The sequence below is a fragment of the Rhinopithecus roxellana genome, chromosome 3 (assembly GCF_007565055.1).
Source record: "Rhinopithecus roxellana isolate Shanxi Qingling chromosome 3, ASM756505v1, whole genome shotgun sequence".
NCBI classification, from domain to species: Eukaryota; Metazoa; Chordata; class Mammalia; order Primates; family Cercopithecidae; genus Rhinopithecus; species Rhinopithecus roxellana.
Genome location: NC_044551.1, coordinates 84,292,203 through 84,312,927, shown reverse-complemented (window position 1 = coordinate 84,312,927; position 20,725 = coordinate 84,292,203). Strand labels below are relative to the sequence as shown.

General features: G+C 45.5%; 1 protein-coding gene across 5 annotated transcripts in view; it reads right to left on the bottom strand.

Annotated features, from left to right (window-relative positions):
• The window catches only part of PDZD2 (PDZ domain containing 2), a 485,800-nt gene that overhangs the window by 88,520 nt on the left and 376,555 nt on the right, over positions 1 to 20,725 (bottom strand). For all 5 annotated transcript variants that reach the window (XM_030927372.1, XM_030927373.1, XM_030927374.1 and 2 more), the window contains one exon: positions 13,794 to 13,946. In XM_030927372.1, the coding sequence (XP_030783232.1) occupies positions 13,794 to 13,946 (153 nt within the window). The remainder of the gene's footprint in view (positions 1 to 13,793; positions 13,947 to 20,725) is intronic.

Here is a 20,725-nt window from a genome sequence, read left to right as displayed (position 1 = left end):
AGTAGCTGGGATAACAGGAGTGCACCACCACGCCCGGCTAATTTTTGTATTTTTAGTAGAGGCGAGGTTTTGCCATGTTGGCCATATTGGTCTCAAACTCCTGACCTCAGGTAATCTGCCCGCCTTGGCCTCCCAAAGTACTGGGCTTACAGGGATGAGCCACCGCACCTGGCCCCATTAATCGGAACATGTTTCTGTTCTCGTCTTACACCCACAAATCTAATGCCTTTTCCATCTTAGCTAAGCACTTATGCACTGTGGCTGTAACTTTTGCGGCTTGAGGGGTGATGACAAAATTAGCATGAATTTCTTCTTCCTCCTTCACAGTTTCAAGGATAGAAGATTTGTTCTTACCACAGATCTTGCAACCTCAGCATATGACTTTTCCTTCCTTCCTCAAGAACCTTTCCACCGAAAGGAAGCCCTGTATGGCTTCTCTTTGGCGTATCTGCATTGCCAGCATCACCGCTTGCACTATGGGGCAATCATGAAGTAGAATACAATTGCTTGATCACAAGAACCGTGATACCCCAACAGTTGATCTGATCATGGAGCTGGCTACGTAGTGACTAACGGGCAGGGAGTGTAGACGGCGTGGATAAACTGAATGAAGGGGTGATTCATGTCCCAGGCGGGACAGAGCAGGACAGCGTGAGATTTCACCACTCTCGTCAGAATGGCACACAATTTAAAACTTACGAATTGTTCGTTTCTGGAGTTATATTTTCTGATAGAGGTTTACTGTGGATAAATGAAATTGCAAGAAGCAAAACTCTGGAGAAGGGGGGCTACTGTCTAGGAATAGTTCATACTCTAGCCCTACCCATCTCCCCACTGCCATCTGTACCCAGAATCATTATGAAGACTTGAGAATTTTCAGAAATATGACTTAGTAAGTGGAAGGGAAGGAAGTGACAGGGAGAGACATCTTAGGGAAGGAGCTAGCACGGTATTTCCTCTAAAAGCAACCTTGTCATCCAGGGTTCTGTGTAATTTTATCTTTAAATTTCATTTTTAAATGATACAGATAAACTCTTTAAAGTAACAAGGATTCTTTTAAAAATGTACATACTTTGCTAAGTGTCCCAGGATCATCTGCCACTGTTTAAATAGGTTTTAGGTCAGATTGATTTCCTAACAAACACACTGCTTAGAAAAATGGAAGAGGTTGGTTTGTTTTTTGGTCTTTTGGGTTGTTGTTGGTGGTGAAATGAGAGAATGTGGCTTGGAGAAGGAGGAAGGAGAGGCTGTCTGGGAGGGGAGACAGTGGCGACCTCAGTGGAGAGTTCAGACCAGGATGAGGGCTCTGGGCTCCAGGGAGCCTGTAAAGACAGCCAGCATCCAGTGAGCAGGAGGGGATGACACAAGGGTTCAAAGGCAAATAGAACCCCATTGAAAATATTGCATAGGGCCAGCCCGGCCTTCAGGAAAAAAGGGAAGGAAACTCTTTTCATCCTCTCCCTCCACGCCAAGAGGCCCTTGCTCCCAGAAGTCAGCACCCCGACTGGCAGGTGACTTCCCACTGCCTGTCACTCACATAGCTTCCCACCTCTCCATCCTCATGACCATCACGCCTGCAGCACAGGCTCTGGTTACCTCGCAGTGGGGTTAGGTAGAGCAAAGGCCTCCAAATCCATCTCTCCACCTCCATCCTGCCTTTCTTCAATCCCACTCCTCCTCTGCCCCGTGGCTTGAGTCATCTCAAAAACTCTGACCCTGTCACTCAACTGAAAAGCCATCTGTGAGTCACTTTCCTTGTAAAAGAAGTCAAAATTCCACAGTCTGAAACTAGAAGCATGGGCTTAATAGACTTTGTGCCTCTCTGGATGGACTTTGAAATTTCCTATTTGAGGAAATATTTTTTCTGTACATTATTTTTCTGTTCCAGAATGTCATCAGTTTCTGCAGGTGTTCCTGTGGAAGTCCTATGGAATAGTCAAATGCCACCCATCCATTGACCCGCTGCTGATCCCCAGAAGGAATCAGATCTCTTCTCAAGGTCAGTACTGCACATGACTCCTTGAGGATTCATTATGCTGAAAAGGGGAATATGAAAAGTACAGAAATGGCCAGGTGTGGGGGCTCATGCCTATAATCCCAGCACTTTGGGAGGCCGAGGCAGGAGGATTGCCTGAGCTCAGGAGTTCGAGATCAGGCTGGGCAACACGGTGAAACCCCGTCTCTACTAAAATACAAACAAAAAAAAAAATTAGCTGGACGCGGTGGCGTGTGCCTGCAGTCCCACCTACTTGGGAGACTGAGGCAGGAGAATTGCTTGCACCTGGGAGGTGGAGGTTGCAGTGAGCCCAGATCGCACCACTGCACTCCAGCCTGCTCAGGAGTGAGACTCCGTCCTCCCCCCTCAAAAAAAAGAGAAGAAAAAAGAAAAAAGTACAGAAATAATCATAATTCATTATGGAATATAAAAAAATGGCACGAGAGAAGAAACAAAACTGGGCCTGCCATCTCTGTATCCCCAAAGCATCCAGCACAGTGCTCGGAGTGTGGACGGAGATGTCAGGCTGGCCGTCATCCAGCATTGATTCGTACAATGGCTTGGTTGTGGACACCTGCAGGGTCATGTTATGAACTACTGCGGTTGTATCTGGTATCAGCAGGAACAGTGCTAGGAAGAATTCCAGATGTCTGCCCCGAGAGCTAAAGCGGAGGGGTAGGTGGGTGACACGAAGGCCACCTTTTTGCTACTCATAGCTTAACAGATAATTCCACAGATATTTACTAAGTAGATATATTTGTTTCAAGGGGAAATAAATTTGAATATCCAAACAAAAGCTTTACCAACAAATTTTGGAAAACACCTGCCCATTTACAAACCAGGAGCTGGCTTTCTAAGTGCTAAAATGTGAGAAACAGGTAAAACTGGCAATCAGAGAAAGGGGAGATGACTGAAGGCTTGGAGGAGTTAGAAAGTCTGTGAGGAGACCAGATGCGGTGCCTCATGCCTATAATCCCAGCACTTTGGGAGGTCGAGGCAGGTGGATCACTTGAGGTCAGGAGTTCAAGACCAGCCTGGCCAACATGGTGAAAGCCCATCTCTACCAAAAAATATAAAAATTACCCAGGCATGGTGGCAGGCGCCTGTAATCCCAGCTACTCGGGAGGCTGAGGCACGAGAATTGCTTGAACTCAGGAGGCTGAGACATGAGAATCGCTTGAACCCAGGAGGCAGAGGTTGCAGTGAGCCGAGATCATGCCACAGCACTCCAACCTGGGTGACAGAGTGAGACTCTGTCTCAACAACAACAACAACAACAACAAACAAACAAAAAACAAAAAACATCGAGGCAAGCAAACAGTAACAGTAGGGGGTGGGGTGAGGAGTTTGTCCTAAATCGCTCCATCTCTTTGTGAAATTTCTGCCCTGGATTCCACAGGGGAGCTTCTGACCTCTTCTATTTTGCTTTGTTTTTATTTCTCAGGCTTTGTGCTACCATGTTGCACAAGATGTGGCTAAAAAGAGGAAAATGTAATAATAATAATAATTCCAAATCTTCCAATGCACATGAAGTCTTTAAGTAAGGTGGGTCCCCCCCGCTACCCCATCAAAGATCATTTTGTTGGCCAGGTGCAGTGGCTCACTCCTGTAATCCCAGTACTTTGGGAGGCCGAGGTGGGCAGATCACTTGAGGTTAGGAGTTCGAGACCAGCCTGGCCAACATGGTGAAACACTGTTTCTACTAAAAATACAAAAAACTAGCCAGGCGTGCTGGCGTGCACCTATAGTTCTAGTTACTTGGGAGGCTGAGGCAAGAGAATCACTTGAACCTGGGAGGCAGAGGTTGTAGTGAGCCAAGATCATGCCACCGTCACCGTACTCCATCCAGCCTGGATGACAGTGAAGACTCTTTCTCCAAAAAAAAAAAAAAAAAAAAGATCATTTTGTCATTTGCCTATAATCCAGCACAATAACTGAAATTGAAACTAAGAGAGGATCTCCTTTTCCTCTTAAGAGCAAGATTCTGACAATGCAGCAACATTATCTACATTACAGTCTCAGAAGATACATCTCAAGGATTTTTGTTACCTTAAAGGCTCAGCGAAGCTCATAAACAGAGTTATCCTGAGATATATGGTGCAAAAATGAGCCACATTACCCTGTTCTCACCTCCTGTAGTTATTGCCATCGTTTTGTCTATGGCAGAAGAAATGTTTATTTCAGTTTCATTTCTGAACAGCCATCTTCCTTTGAGTCTTAATATATTATATTTTGGCTGGGCATGGTGACTCACGCCTGTAATCCCAGCACTTTGGGAGGCCGACGCAGGCGGAGCATGAGGTCAGGAGTTTGAGACCAGCTTGGCCAACATGGTGAAACCTCGTCTCCACTAAAAATACAAAAATTAGCCAGGCATGGAGGCAGAGGTTGCAGTGAGCTGACATCGTGCCACTGTACTCCAGCCTGGACGACAGACAATGACTCTGTCTCAAAAAAAAAAAAAAAAAAAAAAAAAAAATATATATATATATATATATATATATATAATGTGTGTATATTATACTTTACATTTCAACGTGTGGACCACAGACATAAGCCCCTTAAAGATATATAAACCAAAATTAACTAAATAGCAGTGTTACTAATAAGAGGAAAATTTGGAACGGGGGTGAGAAGGCATCTTGGAACACTGTAATGAAATGCGCAAAGACAGGAAGCAACTTACCTCCCGTTAGAAAGTCATTACATGACTTCTACCTATTATGTTCATGAAAATTAACTTGAGGGCAAAGAAACTTTATTATATGCTCCAATGATTCATATTTTATTTTCATTGAAATCTGAAAGAATTTTTCAAATTCGAAGAACGATAATAAAATTGACTGCATACTAAGTACATTTTTTTAACTGTATTTCCTAATGCTCTGTGCTATGATGTCACTCTTTCTAAGCTGGGAAGCCATCAAGCACTCCTAACATAGATTCATAAATTCTAAACCTATACTACTATACTAATGTCTGCATGTACCATAAAACAAAACAATCTAAAACATGGTAAGACCTACATATGTTCTAATATTTTCCTCCCACACCCCGAGAAATCATCTGGTTTCTTCTCTGGGTGTGCCTATTCTATTATAGAGACCACTGCTCTTTGAGGATCCATGTGAAATACAATATTTGCTTTCCTGGCTGGGCAACGTGACTCACGCCTGTAATCCCAGTACTTTAGGAGGCCGAAACGGGAGGACTGCTTGAGCCCAGGAGGTTGAGATCAACCTAGAAAACACAGGGAGACCCCGTCTCTACAAAATATACAAAGACGAAATTAGCCAGGCATGGTGGCATGCAACTATAATCCTAGCTACTCAGGAGGCTGAGGTGGGAGGATCTCTTGAGCCCAGGAGGTCAAGGCTGCAGTGAGCCATAATTGTGCCACTGCACTCCAGCCTGGGCAACAGAGTGAGACCCTGTTGCCAAAAAAAAAAAAAAAAAAGACTTTTCTATGCAAATGACATGAGCTGTTTACCTCCTTGAGAACTGCAAACTGCTTAGATAAAAATGCAGCAAGGCCAGGTAGCCAGTTGGAACAGGCCCCTGAAAGTTTGCCACGGGAGTAAGCCTAATTCAAACGTCAGCAGTTTTCCAGGCAATTCATCTTGGCCAAATAATTACTCTTATCTCCTTTCTTCCTCCACCCACTTAAATAATCACTTCATCTTCTTAAATATAAAACCAAACCAAACAAAACCACCCCCAAATGTAAATCTTATTTTCTTAGACCAGCAATCATTGCCGTCTTGTCTTTCCTATCTTGCTCTGGCAATCCGACATAAGGCATTGAGTTTCAAGCAACCTTTTCTATGTCCTGTGCCAGCTGAAGTGTTGCTTAAAGAACATCTAAGTGAACTGAGACCTACTTGGGGAAGTCCTGGGCTAAGGCGGGGGGAGAGAGAGAAGTTCATAGTTTGGAGCAGTGGGGAGAAAATGCACAACTCGGGGAGCTGTGGATCGCCATGTGTGGCTGCCTGCTGCGGGTGCCGAGAATGAGGCAGTTTCTGCATCAGCAGCTCCGGTCTATATAATAGGAACCGGTGTCTGGGAAGGCAACGAGAACAATGATGTGCAAGCCAGTCTGTGCTCATGAGGATCCGGAGCAGGCTGGGGGATCTGTGCTGCTAAGTTTCCCACGAGCACCACAAACACCTTGGCCTCACTCCCTCTGTCCCTGAACTGTGGAAAATAGGGAGACAGTTGGGGGCCTAAAACCTCCCCTTGTCTCAACGCCATGCACACAGAGGTCCCTGGGCATCGCCCAGCTCCTAGCCAGGAGACTCTTAGAAGCCTTGCCACTTTCACTTTTTATAATCTCACTGAGCATCAGAATCACCAGAAACACAGGCTCCTGGGCCCTACTCCACTCAGATGTGCCAAGGAGGCCTCTCCAGGGCGCACCAGCCGGATGCAAGAGTGTGGAAGCTCCCTGCGCCATTCATGCTTTTGCAAAAACAGTGATCCTTCTGCGTTTCAGTGATGTCTGTGAACTCTTTGCACTGCATTCATCTCTTTTTCCTGGTTCTTTTTTTTCCCCTCACAGCTGCCTTGAGCTATAATGTGACTTTTCCAGGGGAACAAGTTTGCTATCAGTGGAGCCCTGCGGTCTTCCTTCTCATTGTAGATCTCCAGCTTGTAAAATGCGAGGTTGGGACCAGTTACTCCCCAAGGTTCCCTGCAGTTCTGACACTTTATGGTTGTTTACCACAACCCACATCTCTGACACTCACAGTTCTGGGCTCTTTGCCCTGGTGCCTTTTTGGTCTTTTCATTTATATCCCACTTACTTCTTCACCAACTCCCCCTGGGATGTTTAATCCTTTGTTTTTGCTGCTGATTCATTAAAAACCAAGTCCTAAATTCCCTCTAGCTGCTTGCAAGTTTCTAACCTTAACCAAACAAAAAGGAAGAAATCTACTTATCTGTTAATGAGATGCTACTACAAATATCCTATTTTAAGGGAGGCGACACTGTGTTCTCCCAATGTTACACTTCAAAAAATGATGTCTAAATCACTGATATTCTTATCCCAGACAGAAATTCCCAGAAGGGAGGAGCAGAGAGACTTTCTCTCACCTGGGGACAGAAACAAATGTCTACTATGTGCCAAGGCCATTTTAAACTATTTATTTATTTATTTTGAGACAGAGTCTGGCTGACTGCCAACTCCGCCTCTAGGGTTCAAGCGATTATTGTGCCTCAGTCTCCCTAGCAGATGGGATTACAGGTGTGAGCCACCACATCACGCTATTTTTTTTTTTTTTTTTTTTTTTTTGTATTTTTAGTAGAGATGGGGTTTTGGCTATATTGGCCAGGCTGGTCTCAAACTTCTGACCTTAAGTGATCCATCTGCCTAGGCCTCCCAAAGTGCTGGGGTTACAGGTATGAGCCACTGTGCCCAGCCCAGGCCATTTTAAATTCATGGTATGCTGGGGAAGACAGTGGAAGAGGCAACCAAACCTTACGATGAGAGGTATGCAGGGGGCATTAAGGGATGGTGAGAGGGCACACAACCATCTGCCCATCTGCACATCTGTCCATCCATCTATCTCATACACACACAGTGACAGTGAGGACCTGGGAGACGCAAGTGAGCAAACCTGACAGGGACCCTGTCCCCACGGAGCCTCCACTCATGGAGGATGACATTAACAGGCTCAGAGAGACTGTTAGGCTCAGCCCACACTGCCCACAGAAGCAGCCTAAGTGGTGACCCTCTAACCTTAAGGCCTCAGGGGAAGAACATGCGCTCCCTTCAGACGCAGAGAGCTCCGTGCTGGTGTCGCTCAGCACGAACAGTTCGAGTCTGAAGATCTGCCTTGCGGTCAGACTCTCTGTCTTTCTGTTTTAATGCTAATCACAGGTTGACATCCTTGGTGTTCGTTGTTCTTTGTACTAGACTCTAAGTTCAATTTGCCAGAAAAAACCAGGTCAACCCCGAAACAAGAGAGAGTTTCCCATCTAGGACACCATGAATCAACCAAAAATGATACATTCAGATGCTGTAACAGAAGTCCTTACTGCCTGGACACATTTGGAAACATTTAGAGCAGACATTTGATCAATTATTCAGTCCAAATAAAACACAAGAGGTCCTCTCCTTTCTTTCCACAGGCCTCATATCTACACTCGAGGGCACTGGCTTTCAGGTTCCCATACCCCTGGCAGTTCCACCAACAAAGAAGCAAACACCCCTATCAGACTCACAGAATCAGAAGGTCCTGCTTTGTTTGCTCTTCTTTCCTTGTAAGAAACAGGTCCTTTATTCCTTCTAAAACCTGAATCACCCAAAAGTTCTCCCAAGATTTTTCCAAACTTGTGATTCCAAAAATGTTAGAACTGATTCGCTTGATGGAAAAGGAAGCCGGATACGGGTCTCCTGATTGATGTGCTAAACAATGAGCTGAGCTTTACAGTTGCAGATTTGGCAAAGACAACCATTACTTCCATTTTTTTTCTTTGTTAAAAATATAAAAAGGGAGACAGGCTCCAATCACTTAATAAGTATCACCCATTTCACATCCTATTATACTGAAACTCGTCCTCTTCTTTTCATTAAAGAGAACTTAAAAAAAAAACTTTAAAAAGTTTCTCTCTCAGAAGGCTAGAACATAAGATTTTTCTTATGAAAAATCTCTTTTCTTTTCCAAAGAAATTACACTTGAGAAAGAACACATACTTTTTTTGAATAGCCAATAATCACAATGCATGTGCCACTCATTTTATTGGAGACCTTAAACATTTAAGTGACATGCCAGATTCTCATTTAAAATATTGTCACTGCGCATGGCCAGGTGAGGTGGCTCACTTCTGTAATCCCAGCTATTTGGGAGGCCGAGGTGGGAGGATCGCTTGAGGCCAGGAGTTTGAAACCAGGCTGGGCAACATAGCAACGTCCCATCCCTACAAAAAACGTACTTAAAAAATTAGCAGGACGTGGTGGCGTGCACCTGTACTCCCAGCTATTCAGGAGACTGAGGTGGGAGGATTGCTTGAGCCCGGGAGTTTGAGGTTACAGTGAACTATGATCACACCACTGCACTTCAGCCTGTGTACCGCCAGAGCAAGATCCTTTCTCTAGAAAAAAAAGAAATTGTCGGGTCAGGTGCAGTGGCTACCGACTGCAATCCCAGCACTTTGGGAGGCTGAGGTGGGCAGATCACCTGAGGTCAGGAGTTCGAGACCAGCCTGGCCAACATGGTGAAACCCCATCTCTATTAAAAATATAAAAATTAGCCGGGCGTGGTGGTGGGTGCCTGTAGTCCAGCTACTTGGGAGGCTGAGGCAGGAGAATTGCTTGAACCCAGGAGGCGAAGGTTGCAGTGAGCCGAGATTGCACCACTGTACTCCAGCCTGGGCGACAGAGTAAGACTCCATCTTAAAAAAAAAAAAAAAAAAAGAAAAGAAAAGAAAGAGATCGAGACCATACTGGCCAACATGGTGAAACCCCATCTCTACTAAAAATACAAAAATTAGCTGGGCATGGTGGCGCATGCCTATAGTCCCAGCTACTCAGGAGACTGAGGCAGAAAAATCACTTAAACCCGGGAGGTGGAGGTTGCAGTAAGCCAAGATTGCGCCACTGCACTCCAGCCTGGCGACAGAGTGAGACTCCATCTCAAAAAAAAAGAAAGAAAGAAAAAACTAAATTGTCATTGCAGAGCAGAAAATGGAGAGACTCAGGGAGGAACGGCCAATCAGGTAGAACAGGGCCACGGGTGGCGTGGGGGAAGGGCTAGACTTTGATATTTCTGAGACCAAACTGGCAGTCTTTAATCTTGGATGTGGTGGTGGTGACAGTGGGGGTGAGTGGCAGATAGTGAGCCCTGTCACTGAAGCCAGACCCCACTGAGATGACTGACAATTACGCAAATGATTGTTGGGTTTCGCCATCCTGTTCCCATTCTCTCTTTCACTGGCTTCTACTTCTCAAACTTGATATTCACCATATGGTTTTATTCTAAGCATGGATGGAGCTTTCTGAGAGGAAAATCTCATTGCTCTTTATTGCAGCCATTAAAAATAAATCGTAAGGGGACGCATGGCAGATCCTCAGCATTTGTATTACATTTGCTCAGCTTAAGTGCTCTGAGCACATCACAACATACAGGTGCAAAAACAGTCCATGTCTGGCTAGAATTTGGCAGCAGGTTTAATCATCATCATCTGTGAAATAAAAGGCTTTCTGTAACTCAGTTGATTAACACAGAACCACATTTCTTTAAGTGGTCCTTTCATTTTTAAAAATGCTGAAACGAAGAATCATGGATTGTGAACATATAACTAAAAAAGAAAGAACATTTTTTCAGTAGTTCAGCACTTTTAAAAGGCACAGCAGGGCTGACCCTGGTAGACTGTGAAGCCTGGAAAATGTCCTCTCCCAGCTGCCCACACTTCCTGCCCCATGCAGGGCTCTGTCTCAGGCCTGGTTCCCCTGGGCTGAAGCGAGAGCTCAAGAGATGGCTGAGAAATGATGGGTGTTCAGGCTTCGGTGATGGCCAGGCATGACGGCTGTTCCACCTCCTCTGTGAGTGCTTTGTGACGGGGTGAGGAGAGCGGAAGGGGAGGGAGGTGGAGATGGTGTCCTGTCTGGTGCACAAGGAAGAGAGAATTGTCAAAGTAAGATCAGTGCTGGCTTCTCCACTGAAGATAATGGGCTTAGGATCAGTGTATTAAGAGCTTCTGGTGACATGACAGAGAAACCCAGAAATAGAGCCAGGACAACAGGTACACTGGCGGCGAAATCCTGCCAAAAGGCTTAGCTTCCCTTTAAAGGCAACACAAAGCTTCCCAAATCCAGTGTGTTATGACAAAATGCATTGAAATTCCCTTGAAAAAACTACAGTAATAAACTCATAAAACAATGTGTGATTAATTGGTAAACTTTTCTAAAGATCATGTTTTTGTTGATGGTGGGAACTGGCCTATGCTACAAGTGTAAATTACTATAATCTCTCCAGAAAAAAACCTTTGACTAAACAATTTTACTGCTATAAGCCATGTAAGGAAACGTGAAAAAAAAAAAAAACCAAAAACAAAAACACAGAGAGATATAGAAGCAAAGATGTTCTTTTTTTTTCTTTCTTTTTTTTTTTTTTTTGAGACGGAGTCTTGGTCTGTCGCCCGGGCTGGAGTGCAGTGGCCGGATCTCAGCTTACTGCAAGCTCTGCCTCCCGGGTTTATGCCATTCTCCTGCCTCAGCCTCCCGAGTAGCTGGGACTACAGGCGCCCGCCACCTCGCCCGGCTAGTTTTTTGTATTTTTTAGTAGAGACGGGGTTTCACAGTGTTAGCCAGGATGGTCTCGATCTCCTGACCTCGTGATCCGCCCGTCTCGGCCTCCCAAAGTGCTGGGATTACAGGCTTGAGCCACCGCGCCCAGCCAAAGCAAAGATGTTCTATACGAAATTACATTTTGAAAAAATTTGAATATAAAATGTGAAGTACATTGGTGAAACAGATTATGGCACTTTTATGTTAAGGAGTATTAGCCATTATAAATCATATTTCAGAAGACCCTTTAATAACATAGGGATATATTCATGATTATGTCATTAAGACCATAGCAAGTTTCATAAGTATGTTAATATAAAGTCAATTAAAAATACAAATGTGCGGCCAGGTGCAGTGGCTCAAGCCTGTAATCCCAGCACTTTGGGAGGCCGAGACGGACGGATCACGAGGTCAGGAGATCGAGACCATCCTGGCTAACACGGTGAAACCCCGTCTCTACTAAAAAATACAAAAAACTAGCCGGGCGAGGTGGCGGGCGCCTGTAGTCCCAGCTACTCGGGAGGCTGAGGCGGGAGAATTGCTAGAACCAGGGAGGTGGAGCTTTCAGTGAGCCGAGATCGCGCCACTGCACTCCAGCCTGGGCGACAGAGTAAGACTCCGTCTCTAAAAAATAAAATAAAATTTAAAAATGTGTGTGCTTGTAAACTCTCTACAAAGAGCTGTTATGCTCCGTCAATGGCTTGGAGGCTCAGCAGAGGGGGTGCAGATGTGCTGCAGGGCTGTCCTTGCCGCAGACCCGGGACTTACTTAGCTTTCCACTGAAAGCTGGCTGAGATGTCTCCAGGCACAACTGCTGAGCAATGAGATCCTGCCCAGCAGGGACGAGCCCTCCAGACGCTGGGAACAGGAGGGGACGAGAGCAGGTGAGGAACCCCCTGGGCTAGAGAGCTGCTAGTGAAGGATATACAGTAAGAAAAGGTCGGAATGCTGGAGCCGTGCTGGAGCTGAAGTCTGCTGTTGCATCACCACATTATTTCCCTTCTTGTACCATGGAAAACAAGGAGCAGAGGGTAACTGCCGTGCCAGCACAGAGCACAGGGAGCCCCTACACTGCCATCCCTCAGAAAACGGTTATAATAAATCTAAAAGCTTATGTTTATGATGTGAATGGTACACCCTTACAAGTGATACCTTTGTGCAGTCCACAACCTACACAACCATGCTTGGTAGCCCTAGGTTTCCAGGAACAAAAAGGAAGACAAAGAGCAACTTTTCACCGTTTAAATGTAGCTTATTGTGGTAAATGAGATGCGTTTTTCATCTTCTAAGGCCCTACTGTAAGCAAAGCTGATTTTCCAGTGCTTACCTATGCTACCTAGGTTCAGGAGAGTGGGAAGGAGGAAGGGGTTCCAAGGGGCAGAGAGAGGGCGCCCACCCACCCCACAGCTGTTTAGATGGGGAACAAGGGCTAATAAGAGTTCACATGAAAAATGACACATCTTTCAGATTTGGGACACAAAAAAGATACCACAGAGTCTTATATTATTATTATTTTTTGAGACAGGGTCTTGTTCTGTAGCCCAGATTGGAGAGCAGTGGCATGATCACAGCTCACTGCAGGCTTGACCTCTCAGGCTCAAGTGATCCTCTTGCCTCGGCCTCCTGAGTAGCTGGGACTATAGGCACGCCCACCACACCTGGCTAATTTTTTTTTTTTTTTTTGTATTTTTTGTGAAGATGGGGTCGTCATGTTGGCCAGGCTGGTCTCAGACTCCTGAGCTCAAGCAATCCACCCACCTTGGCCTCCCAAGGTTTTGGGATTACAGGCATGAGCCACAGCACCTGGCCTTTTTGGGTTATTTTAACATTCCACTTTGAACCAGATATCTCTCCATCCAAGTTTAAATTCACTAATAGTAGTTGTCAAACACACTAGCAAGGCATAACAGCAAAATCACTGTATATAGTATAAAGCATTCTGGAAATTAATTTATGCATTGAACTCAATATCCAGTTGCTTTCTCTTTTTTTTTTTTTTGTGATGGAGTCATGCTCTGTAGCCCAGGCTTGAGTGCAGTGACAAGATCTTGGCTCACTGCAACCTCTGCCTCCTGGGCTCAGATGATTCTCTTACCTCAGCCTCCTGAGTAGCTCGAATTACAGGCATGCACCACCATGCCCCTCTAATTTTTGTATTTTTAGTAAAGACTAGGTTTCATCATGTTGGCCAGGCTGATCTTGAACTCTTGACCTCAGGTGATCCACCTGCCTCAGCCTCCCAAAGTGCTGGCATTACAGGTGTGAGCCACTGTGCCCAGCCCCCTGGGATGCTTATCTTGTTTACTATTTCATGTTTTTCCTTAAAGGAAAAATATCGCCCTTACAGATTTTTCTCAGAGATTCTGAGAAAAACACAGAAAGAATGCACTGGGGTCTTTTCCCATCATGGTCTCTATCATACTATCTCAAGCATTTATCCTCTAGTCCTGGCGCCCAGGACTTAAGAAAAACATAATTCCAACAGAAAGCCAGGAGCACAGAGCCACTTACTGCTCTCTGGACAGAAGAGCCGGTTCCTTCGTCCTCTTCCCCGTCTGCCTCCTGGTCTTCGTTATCAGTCCAGGAGGACACGTCTTCTACAGAGCTGGTCAGATCCGGCAAGCTCTTAGATGTTAACCTGAGGAGGTCCTCCGCAGAGTTTTCCTATGGGGACACAATTAAAGGCCCATCCATGAATTACTCCCCAGAACCAAGCAGTTCTTGAAGGCAACCTGGCAGAGTCAAGCTACGTGCTCCCAACCCAAAGACTACATGGAGTAAATGTTCTGTGTCTGCAGGGTTACCTCAAAGGTCAGGGGTGTGGACCCAATTTAAACCCAAACCCATTTCCCCCCCCCAGAGAATATGTGATTCTTAGCTGTTTTTTTTTCTTTTTTTTTTTTTTTTTGAGACAGTCTTGCTCTGTTGCCCAGGCTGGAGTGCAATGGCGCGATCTCGGCTCACTGCAACCTCCGCCTCCCAGATTCAAGCGATTCTCCCACATCGGCCTCCCAAGTAGGTGGGAATACAGGCATGAGCTACCACACTTGGCATTGTATTTTTAGTAGTGACGGGGTTTCACCATGTTGGCCAGGCTGGTCTCGAACTCCTGACCTCAAGTGATCTACCTGCCTCAGCCTCCCAAAGTGATGGGATTACAGGTGTGAGCCACCACACCCAGCCTTTAGCTCAGTGTTTCTATGGGCAATCCAAGCTCCCTGAATTTAAGATTCCTTTATAAAACAATTTTTTTTTTAAATTGACAAGATCTCGTTCTGTCACCCAGGCTGAGTTCAGTGGTGCAATCATTGCAACCTCAAACCTCTGGGCTCAAGTGGTCCTCCTGTCTCAGCCTCCTGAGTAGCTGAACTAGAGGTATGCACCACCATGCCTGGCTAATTAAAAAAAATTTTTTGTAGAGACAAGGTCTCACTATGTCACCCAGGCTGGTCTCGAACTCCTGGGCTCAAGCCATTCTCCTGCCTTGGCTTCCCAAAGTGCTGGGATTACAGGAGTGAGTCACCACACCTGGCCCAACATCCTCTGCTGGCATCCCCTGGGCTGCTTTCAGGATGCTGTCTAAACAAGAGGTCAGCATCTTTCTTTTATTGATTTTTTTTTTTTTTTTTTTTGAGACAGAGTCTCGCTCTGTTGCCAAGGCTGGAGTGCAGTGGCACAGTCTCGGCTTACCACAACCTCCACCTCCCGGGTTCAAGCTATTCTCCTGCCTCAGCCTCCAAAGTAGCTCAGATTACAGGCGCACGCCACCATGCCTGGCTCATTTTTGTATTTTTAGTAGAGACGGGGTTTCACTCTGTTGGCCAGGCTGGTCTCGAACTTCTGACCTCGTGATCTGCCCGCCTTGGCTTCCCGAAGTGCTGGGATTACAGGCATGAGCCACCAAGCCCGGCTAGATCAGCATCTTATAAAGCTGCTTCTGTCCCGCTCTCCAAACTCATCCCCCCTTCCCCACCCTCCCCATCAACCCACTCTGATGCCATACTGCCTTCCAAACCCTTTGTACTCCTCCTTGCCCACTGCCTTTTCCGCCAGCAGCTCCCTCTGCTGGGACCACCCTTCCTTTCACGACTGAGGCCCACGCGGGCAAGGCTTGAACACCTCTCCTTCTGAAAGCCCACCTGGGTCATCTCAGGAGCCACTCCATTTGCCCCTCCTTTCTTCTCTCAAGTCTTTGACTACTGCTTTCATCCCCTTGCAGTGTGTCTACTAGTCTATCTCCCCTGCGTGTCTGAGAATTGCTCCCACCTAACACCATTTCCATTCACTGCTGTGTCCCCAGGCCTAGCCCAGAGCTCACATATCCATGATCTTCTCCTCTTTGCTCCTGTGCTCATTTCCCCAGCATATGCTCATTAGAAAGAGATTTGACTGGCCGGGTACAGTGGCTCATGCCTGTAATCCTAGCACTTTGGGAGGCCAAGGTGGGTGGATCACCTGAGATCAGGAGTTCAAGACCAGCCTGGGCAACATGGTGAAACCCTGTCTCTACTAAAAATACAAAACTTAGCCAGGCGTGGTGGGCAGGCACCTGTAATCTCAGCTACTTGGGGGACTGAGGCACAAGAATCCCTTGAAGCCAGAAGGTGGAGGCTGCAGTAAGCTGAGACTGCGCCACTGCACTCCAGCCTGGGCAACAAGAGCGAAACTCCATCTCAAAAAAAAAAGAAGAAATAAAAAGAGATTAGATTGTTGAATCAAAATGTCAGATAAGGTTTTTTCAATGAAGGCAGTCCTTGAACAACTTTTAAAGGTCAACAAAAATACATGGAATCAGACTCCATTTATTTATTTATTAATAATAATTATTATTTTATACAGATGTAGTCGCGCTATGTTGACCAGGCTGGTCTTGAACTCCTGGCCTCAAGCAGTCCTCCCGTCTCAGCCTCCCAAAGTGCTGAGATTACAGGCATTAGGGACCGCACAGCGCACTCCATTTGGATAAGACTCTGAAGAGGGCATCGCCAACATACAGCCCTTTGATCTTATGTACAAGTAAGGCTAGAGTAGGCTGTAAGATGCAGGTGAAATCAATGAAGGCCTCGCTGCAAATGGGGACCACACAGGAGCCAGAGCCTTCCTGGGAAATGCTGCAGCACAGGAGGACCAGGGACCAGGGAGGGGGCTGGGGCTGTAGAGCGAATCCATGGCTCTAGAAAGAGAGCAAAAAGAGCTACCTGTTCTCTCCTCAGTCCTTCACGTCAGCCATTTCCACAAGGAAGAAAACACACAGAAAGTCTTAATCATATTTAACCACATTGCTTGAGGGTTGACAGAAAAGAGGACAAAAAAAAAAATGAATGAAACCCATCTTAAACAATGGATATTACTAAATATTAGCAAGCTGGCACCTAGTGACAGTGATGTTTGTTGCTAGTTTCATGTTGGTTCTACCTTCAAAGTACCTGAAGATAATTCATTTTGGATCAGTAATTGTGAATACTGTATTGTCAGGCCTTATTTAAAGGAAGGGGAAAAAAAAGTGAGTTCAGTCCTCTTCTGTGATGTCAATTCTGCTTCTGCTAGATTAACCGAAAAGAGTTTTTGTTTTTTTTTTAAATCCCAACTGACAAGTAAAGGCATAGCAGCTATAGGATAGACTACTCTGTGGCCATTAAAAATGGTGCTGAGGCTGGGTGTGGTGGCTCATACCTGTAATCCCAGCTCTTTGGGAGGCTGTGGCAGGTGGATCAGTTGAGGCCAAGAGTTCAAGACCAGCCTGGCACTAAAAATACAAAAATTGGTCAGATGCAGTGGTACGTGCCTATAGTCCCAGCTACTCAGGAGGCTGAGGCAGAAGAATAGCTTGCACCTAGGAGGTGGAGGTTGCAGTGAGCCAAGACTGTACCACCGCACTCCAGCCTGGGTGATAGAACGAGACTCTGTCTCAGAAACAAACAAACAAAAAAACGTGCTGGGCCCAGCAGTGGCTCATTCCTGTAATCCCAGTACCTTGGGAGGCCTAGGTAGGCGGATTGCTTGAGGGCGGAGTTCGAGATCAGCCTGAGCAACACAGAGACAGACAGCCTCTACAAAAAATTGTTTAAATCTGTCTCAAACAAACAGTAGCCATGTAGGGTGGCACATGTCTGCAGTCCCAGTTACTTGGAAGGCTAAGATGGAAGGATCACTTGAACCCCAGGGTTCCAGGCTGCAGTGAGCTATGATTGCACCACTCAATTCCAGCCTGGGCAAAAAATGCAAGTCCCTGTCTCAAAAAAAAAAAAAAAAAAAAAAAAATGTACTTCCTAATGTGGATTCTTACTGTATGCTGTGAAAAAGCAGGTTAAAGTAATATGTAATAACTATGATATTAATAATGTATATAATAAGCTAAAGGTAATAAAATGTGATAACCATAAGGCAAACATTTCTCCAGTTCTTGCTATAACCAGCTACACTGCTCAGGGCCCTTGATATCTCTTTTTTTTTTTTTTTTTTGAAACAGAGTCTCACTCTGTCACCCAGGCTGGAGTGCAGTGACGTGATCTCAGCTCACTGCAACCTCTGCCTCTTGCGTTCAAGCGATTCTCCTGCCTCAGCCTCCCTAGTAGCTGGGATTACAGGTGCACACCACCATGCCTGGCTAATTTTTGTGTTTTTAGTACAGACAGGGTTTCACCATGTTGGCCAGGCTGGTCTCGAACTCCTGACCTCAAGAGATCTGCCCACCTTGGCCTCCCAAATTGGTAGGATTACAGGCATGAGACACTGCGCCCGCCCCCTTGATATCTCATTTAATCCTGCTAACATCATCCTCATGAGGTAGTTACTGGTTCTCACTATACAGGGAAGAAAACGGAGAATTAGGTGAGGTAACAACTTGGCCAGGACATGCAGCTTTTAAAGGGCTGTGCTGGATTTAAGTCCAGGCGGGACTGCCTCCAGGGTATATGATGTTTCCTTGTATTTGACTCCATTTTACAGAAAATGTGTATGTACATGTTACACACACATACACATGTTCCCAGCTGGAAGGACACTCCAGTTAATGGATAGTAAGTACTCTTGGTAGTATTACGAGAATTTCATCATCGTCTTCTTCTCTGTCATTTTTGGGGTTGTCTACATTTGATACAATACATATATATTACTTGTTAATAAAATCCAAGAGTGAAAAAAGCAAAAAAGCGAGCAAGAGATCTGTACTGTTATATGTTGCTTCCAGGAATATCAAAACTAACTTGTATATTCTGAGTTTATTCATTCAATAAAAACGTCCTAAGCTCCTACTACTATAAGCAAACAATCCATTTGTGTGGAAACATGAGCCATCCTCTCCACAAGAAAGTAACTGCTGTATTTCCAAAACAATGCCTTAAAGCTTTGCAACAAGGTGACTATTATCCATAATAACAATAGTTTACATTTTAGTTATTCTTTATATTCAGCAAATCAAAAGCTTTCCCCTCCCTCTTCAAGTGTGAAGACAGCAAGGAAGCTTGTGGATTACTTGCTCTTGTTGGATAAAGGAGAGAAACATGTCAGAGGCACCTGAAGGCTGCCATCTTTTTTTTTTTTCCTATGTGGATGAGGAACTTGGATGGTGTAGATGAAGTTTAGGAGCAGCAGGCAGCTGCTGTAGCAGTTTATTGCCTAATTGTAAAATGGAGTGTATTGGAAGAAGAGAAACGCCTCACTCCTCTGAGGCCGGGTCAGTTTTAGGACCACAGCTTGGTGAAGATACCCAAGGGTCAATGGATTGACAACTTGGATAGACACCCATTCTTTGGCTCTGGAATGCTACTCAGCCCCATGAGGACGTAAGCAAGTGTCCCTAAAAGTCAAAGCCTCTAGCAGGAATGCATTATCTTTTTCTTATACCATTGGATCTAGTGTCCTTTATATTTTATTTGCATAAAAGCAGCTTGGTGCATGAGAAGCCGCACGAACTCTGAAGTCTGGTGGACTCAGGCTAAAACTCAATTCTGTGCTATGTGACCTCAGGTCAAGGTAATTAACCACCGGGATTGGTTTGTTTTTATTTTTTGAGACAGGGTCTTGCTCTGTCACCCAGGCTTGAGAGTAGTGGTATGGCCATGGCTCACTGCAGCCTTGACCTCCTAAGCTCAAGCAATCTTCTTGCCTCAGCCTCCCAAGTAGCATGGACTACAGGTGTGTGCTAACCATGCATGGCTAATTTTTAATTTTTATTTTTTGTAGAGAAGAGGTCTCACTATTTTGCCCAGGCTGGTTTTAAACTCCTAGGCTCAAGCAATCCTTCTCAGCCTCCCAAAGTGCTGGGATTACAGGCATGAGCCACCATGCCCAGTCCAACCACTCGGAACTTAACACCATTCACTGAATAAAAAGAACTAAAAGCACCTGGCACCCTGTGTACATGGTAGCGTGCTTTCTTCCCTTAAGTCACGTACATGGCACCTGGTACATGTAGCGTGCTTTTTCCCTTTAAGTCATGTACATGGCACCTGGTACATGTAGTGTGCTTTTTTCCTTTAAGTCACGTACATGGCACCTGGTACATGTAGTGTGCTTTTTTCCTTTAAGTCACGTACATGGCACCTGGTACATGTAGTGTGCTTTCTTCCTTTAAGTCATGTACATGGCACCTGGCACTACACGTAGCGTGCTTTCTTCAAGTCGGTGTGTCTCACAGGGAGCAGGCATCATTGAGGAACCAGTTTTTAAAGCCCCTTCATTATTTGCTTTACCCATGAGTGGCCCGCCACCTTTTTTTTAATCTTATGTTTTGTGTTTGTGGATAATGGCTTGACAAAGAAAAGCTATCCCCTTCTCCATTTCCCAAACTAGCAGGAGAGGCTGGATGTAGTTGCTCATGCCTGCAATCCCAGCACTTTGGGAGGCCAAAGCAGGTGGATCACCTGAGGTCAGGAGTTCCAGACCAGCCTGGCCAACATGGCGAAACCCTGTCTCTACTAAAAATACGAAAATTAGCCAGGCATGGTGGTGGGCACCTGTAATCCCAGCTACTTGGGAGGCTGAGGCAGGAGAATTGCTTGAACTCGGGAGGCAGAGGTTGCAGTAAGCCGAGATCATATCATTGCACTCCAGTCTGGGCAACAGGAGTGAGACCCCGTCTCAAAAACAAAAACAAAAACGAAAACAAAAAAACAAGAGAAGGAAGTCAGCACAAGAAATGCAGGTTTAGTAGTACATGGTAGAATGCTCGTGCAGAAACCCATGTTCTTCAGCACACGATTTTGAGGAGGTGGGCTGCGCAAATGAAACACGCTTTCTCTGCAGACATATGCCTCTGTGTGTGTGTCTGTGGTGTGTGTGTGGTGTGTGTGTGTGTGGTGTGTGTGTGTGTGTTTATAAGACCCAAAGATGCTTTCAGGCTCCCACTTCATCTGGCAAAATGAGGAACTTGTTTCTCCTTCTCTTGCAGCATTTCCCTCCTTGTGGAATTCACCAGCTGACAGAGAGAATCCCAGGGTTTG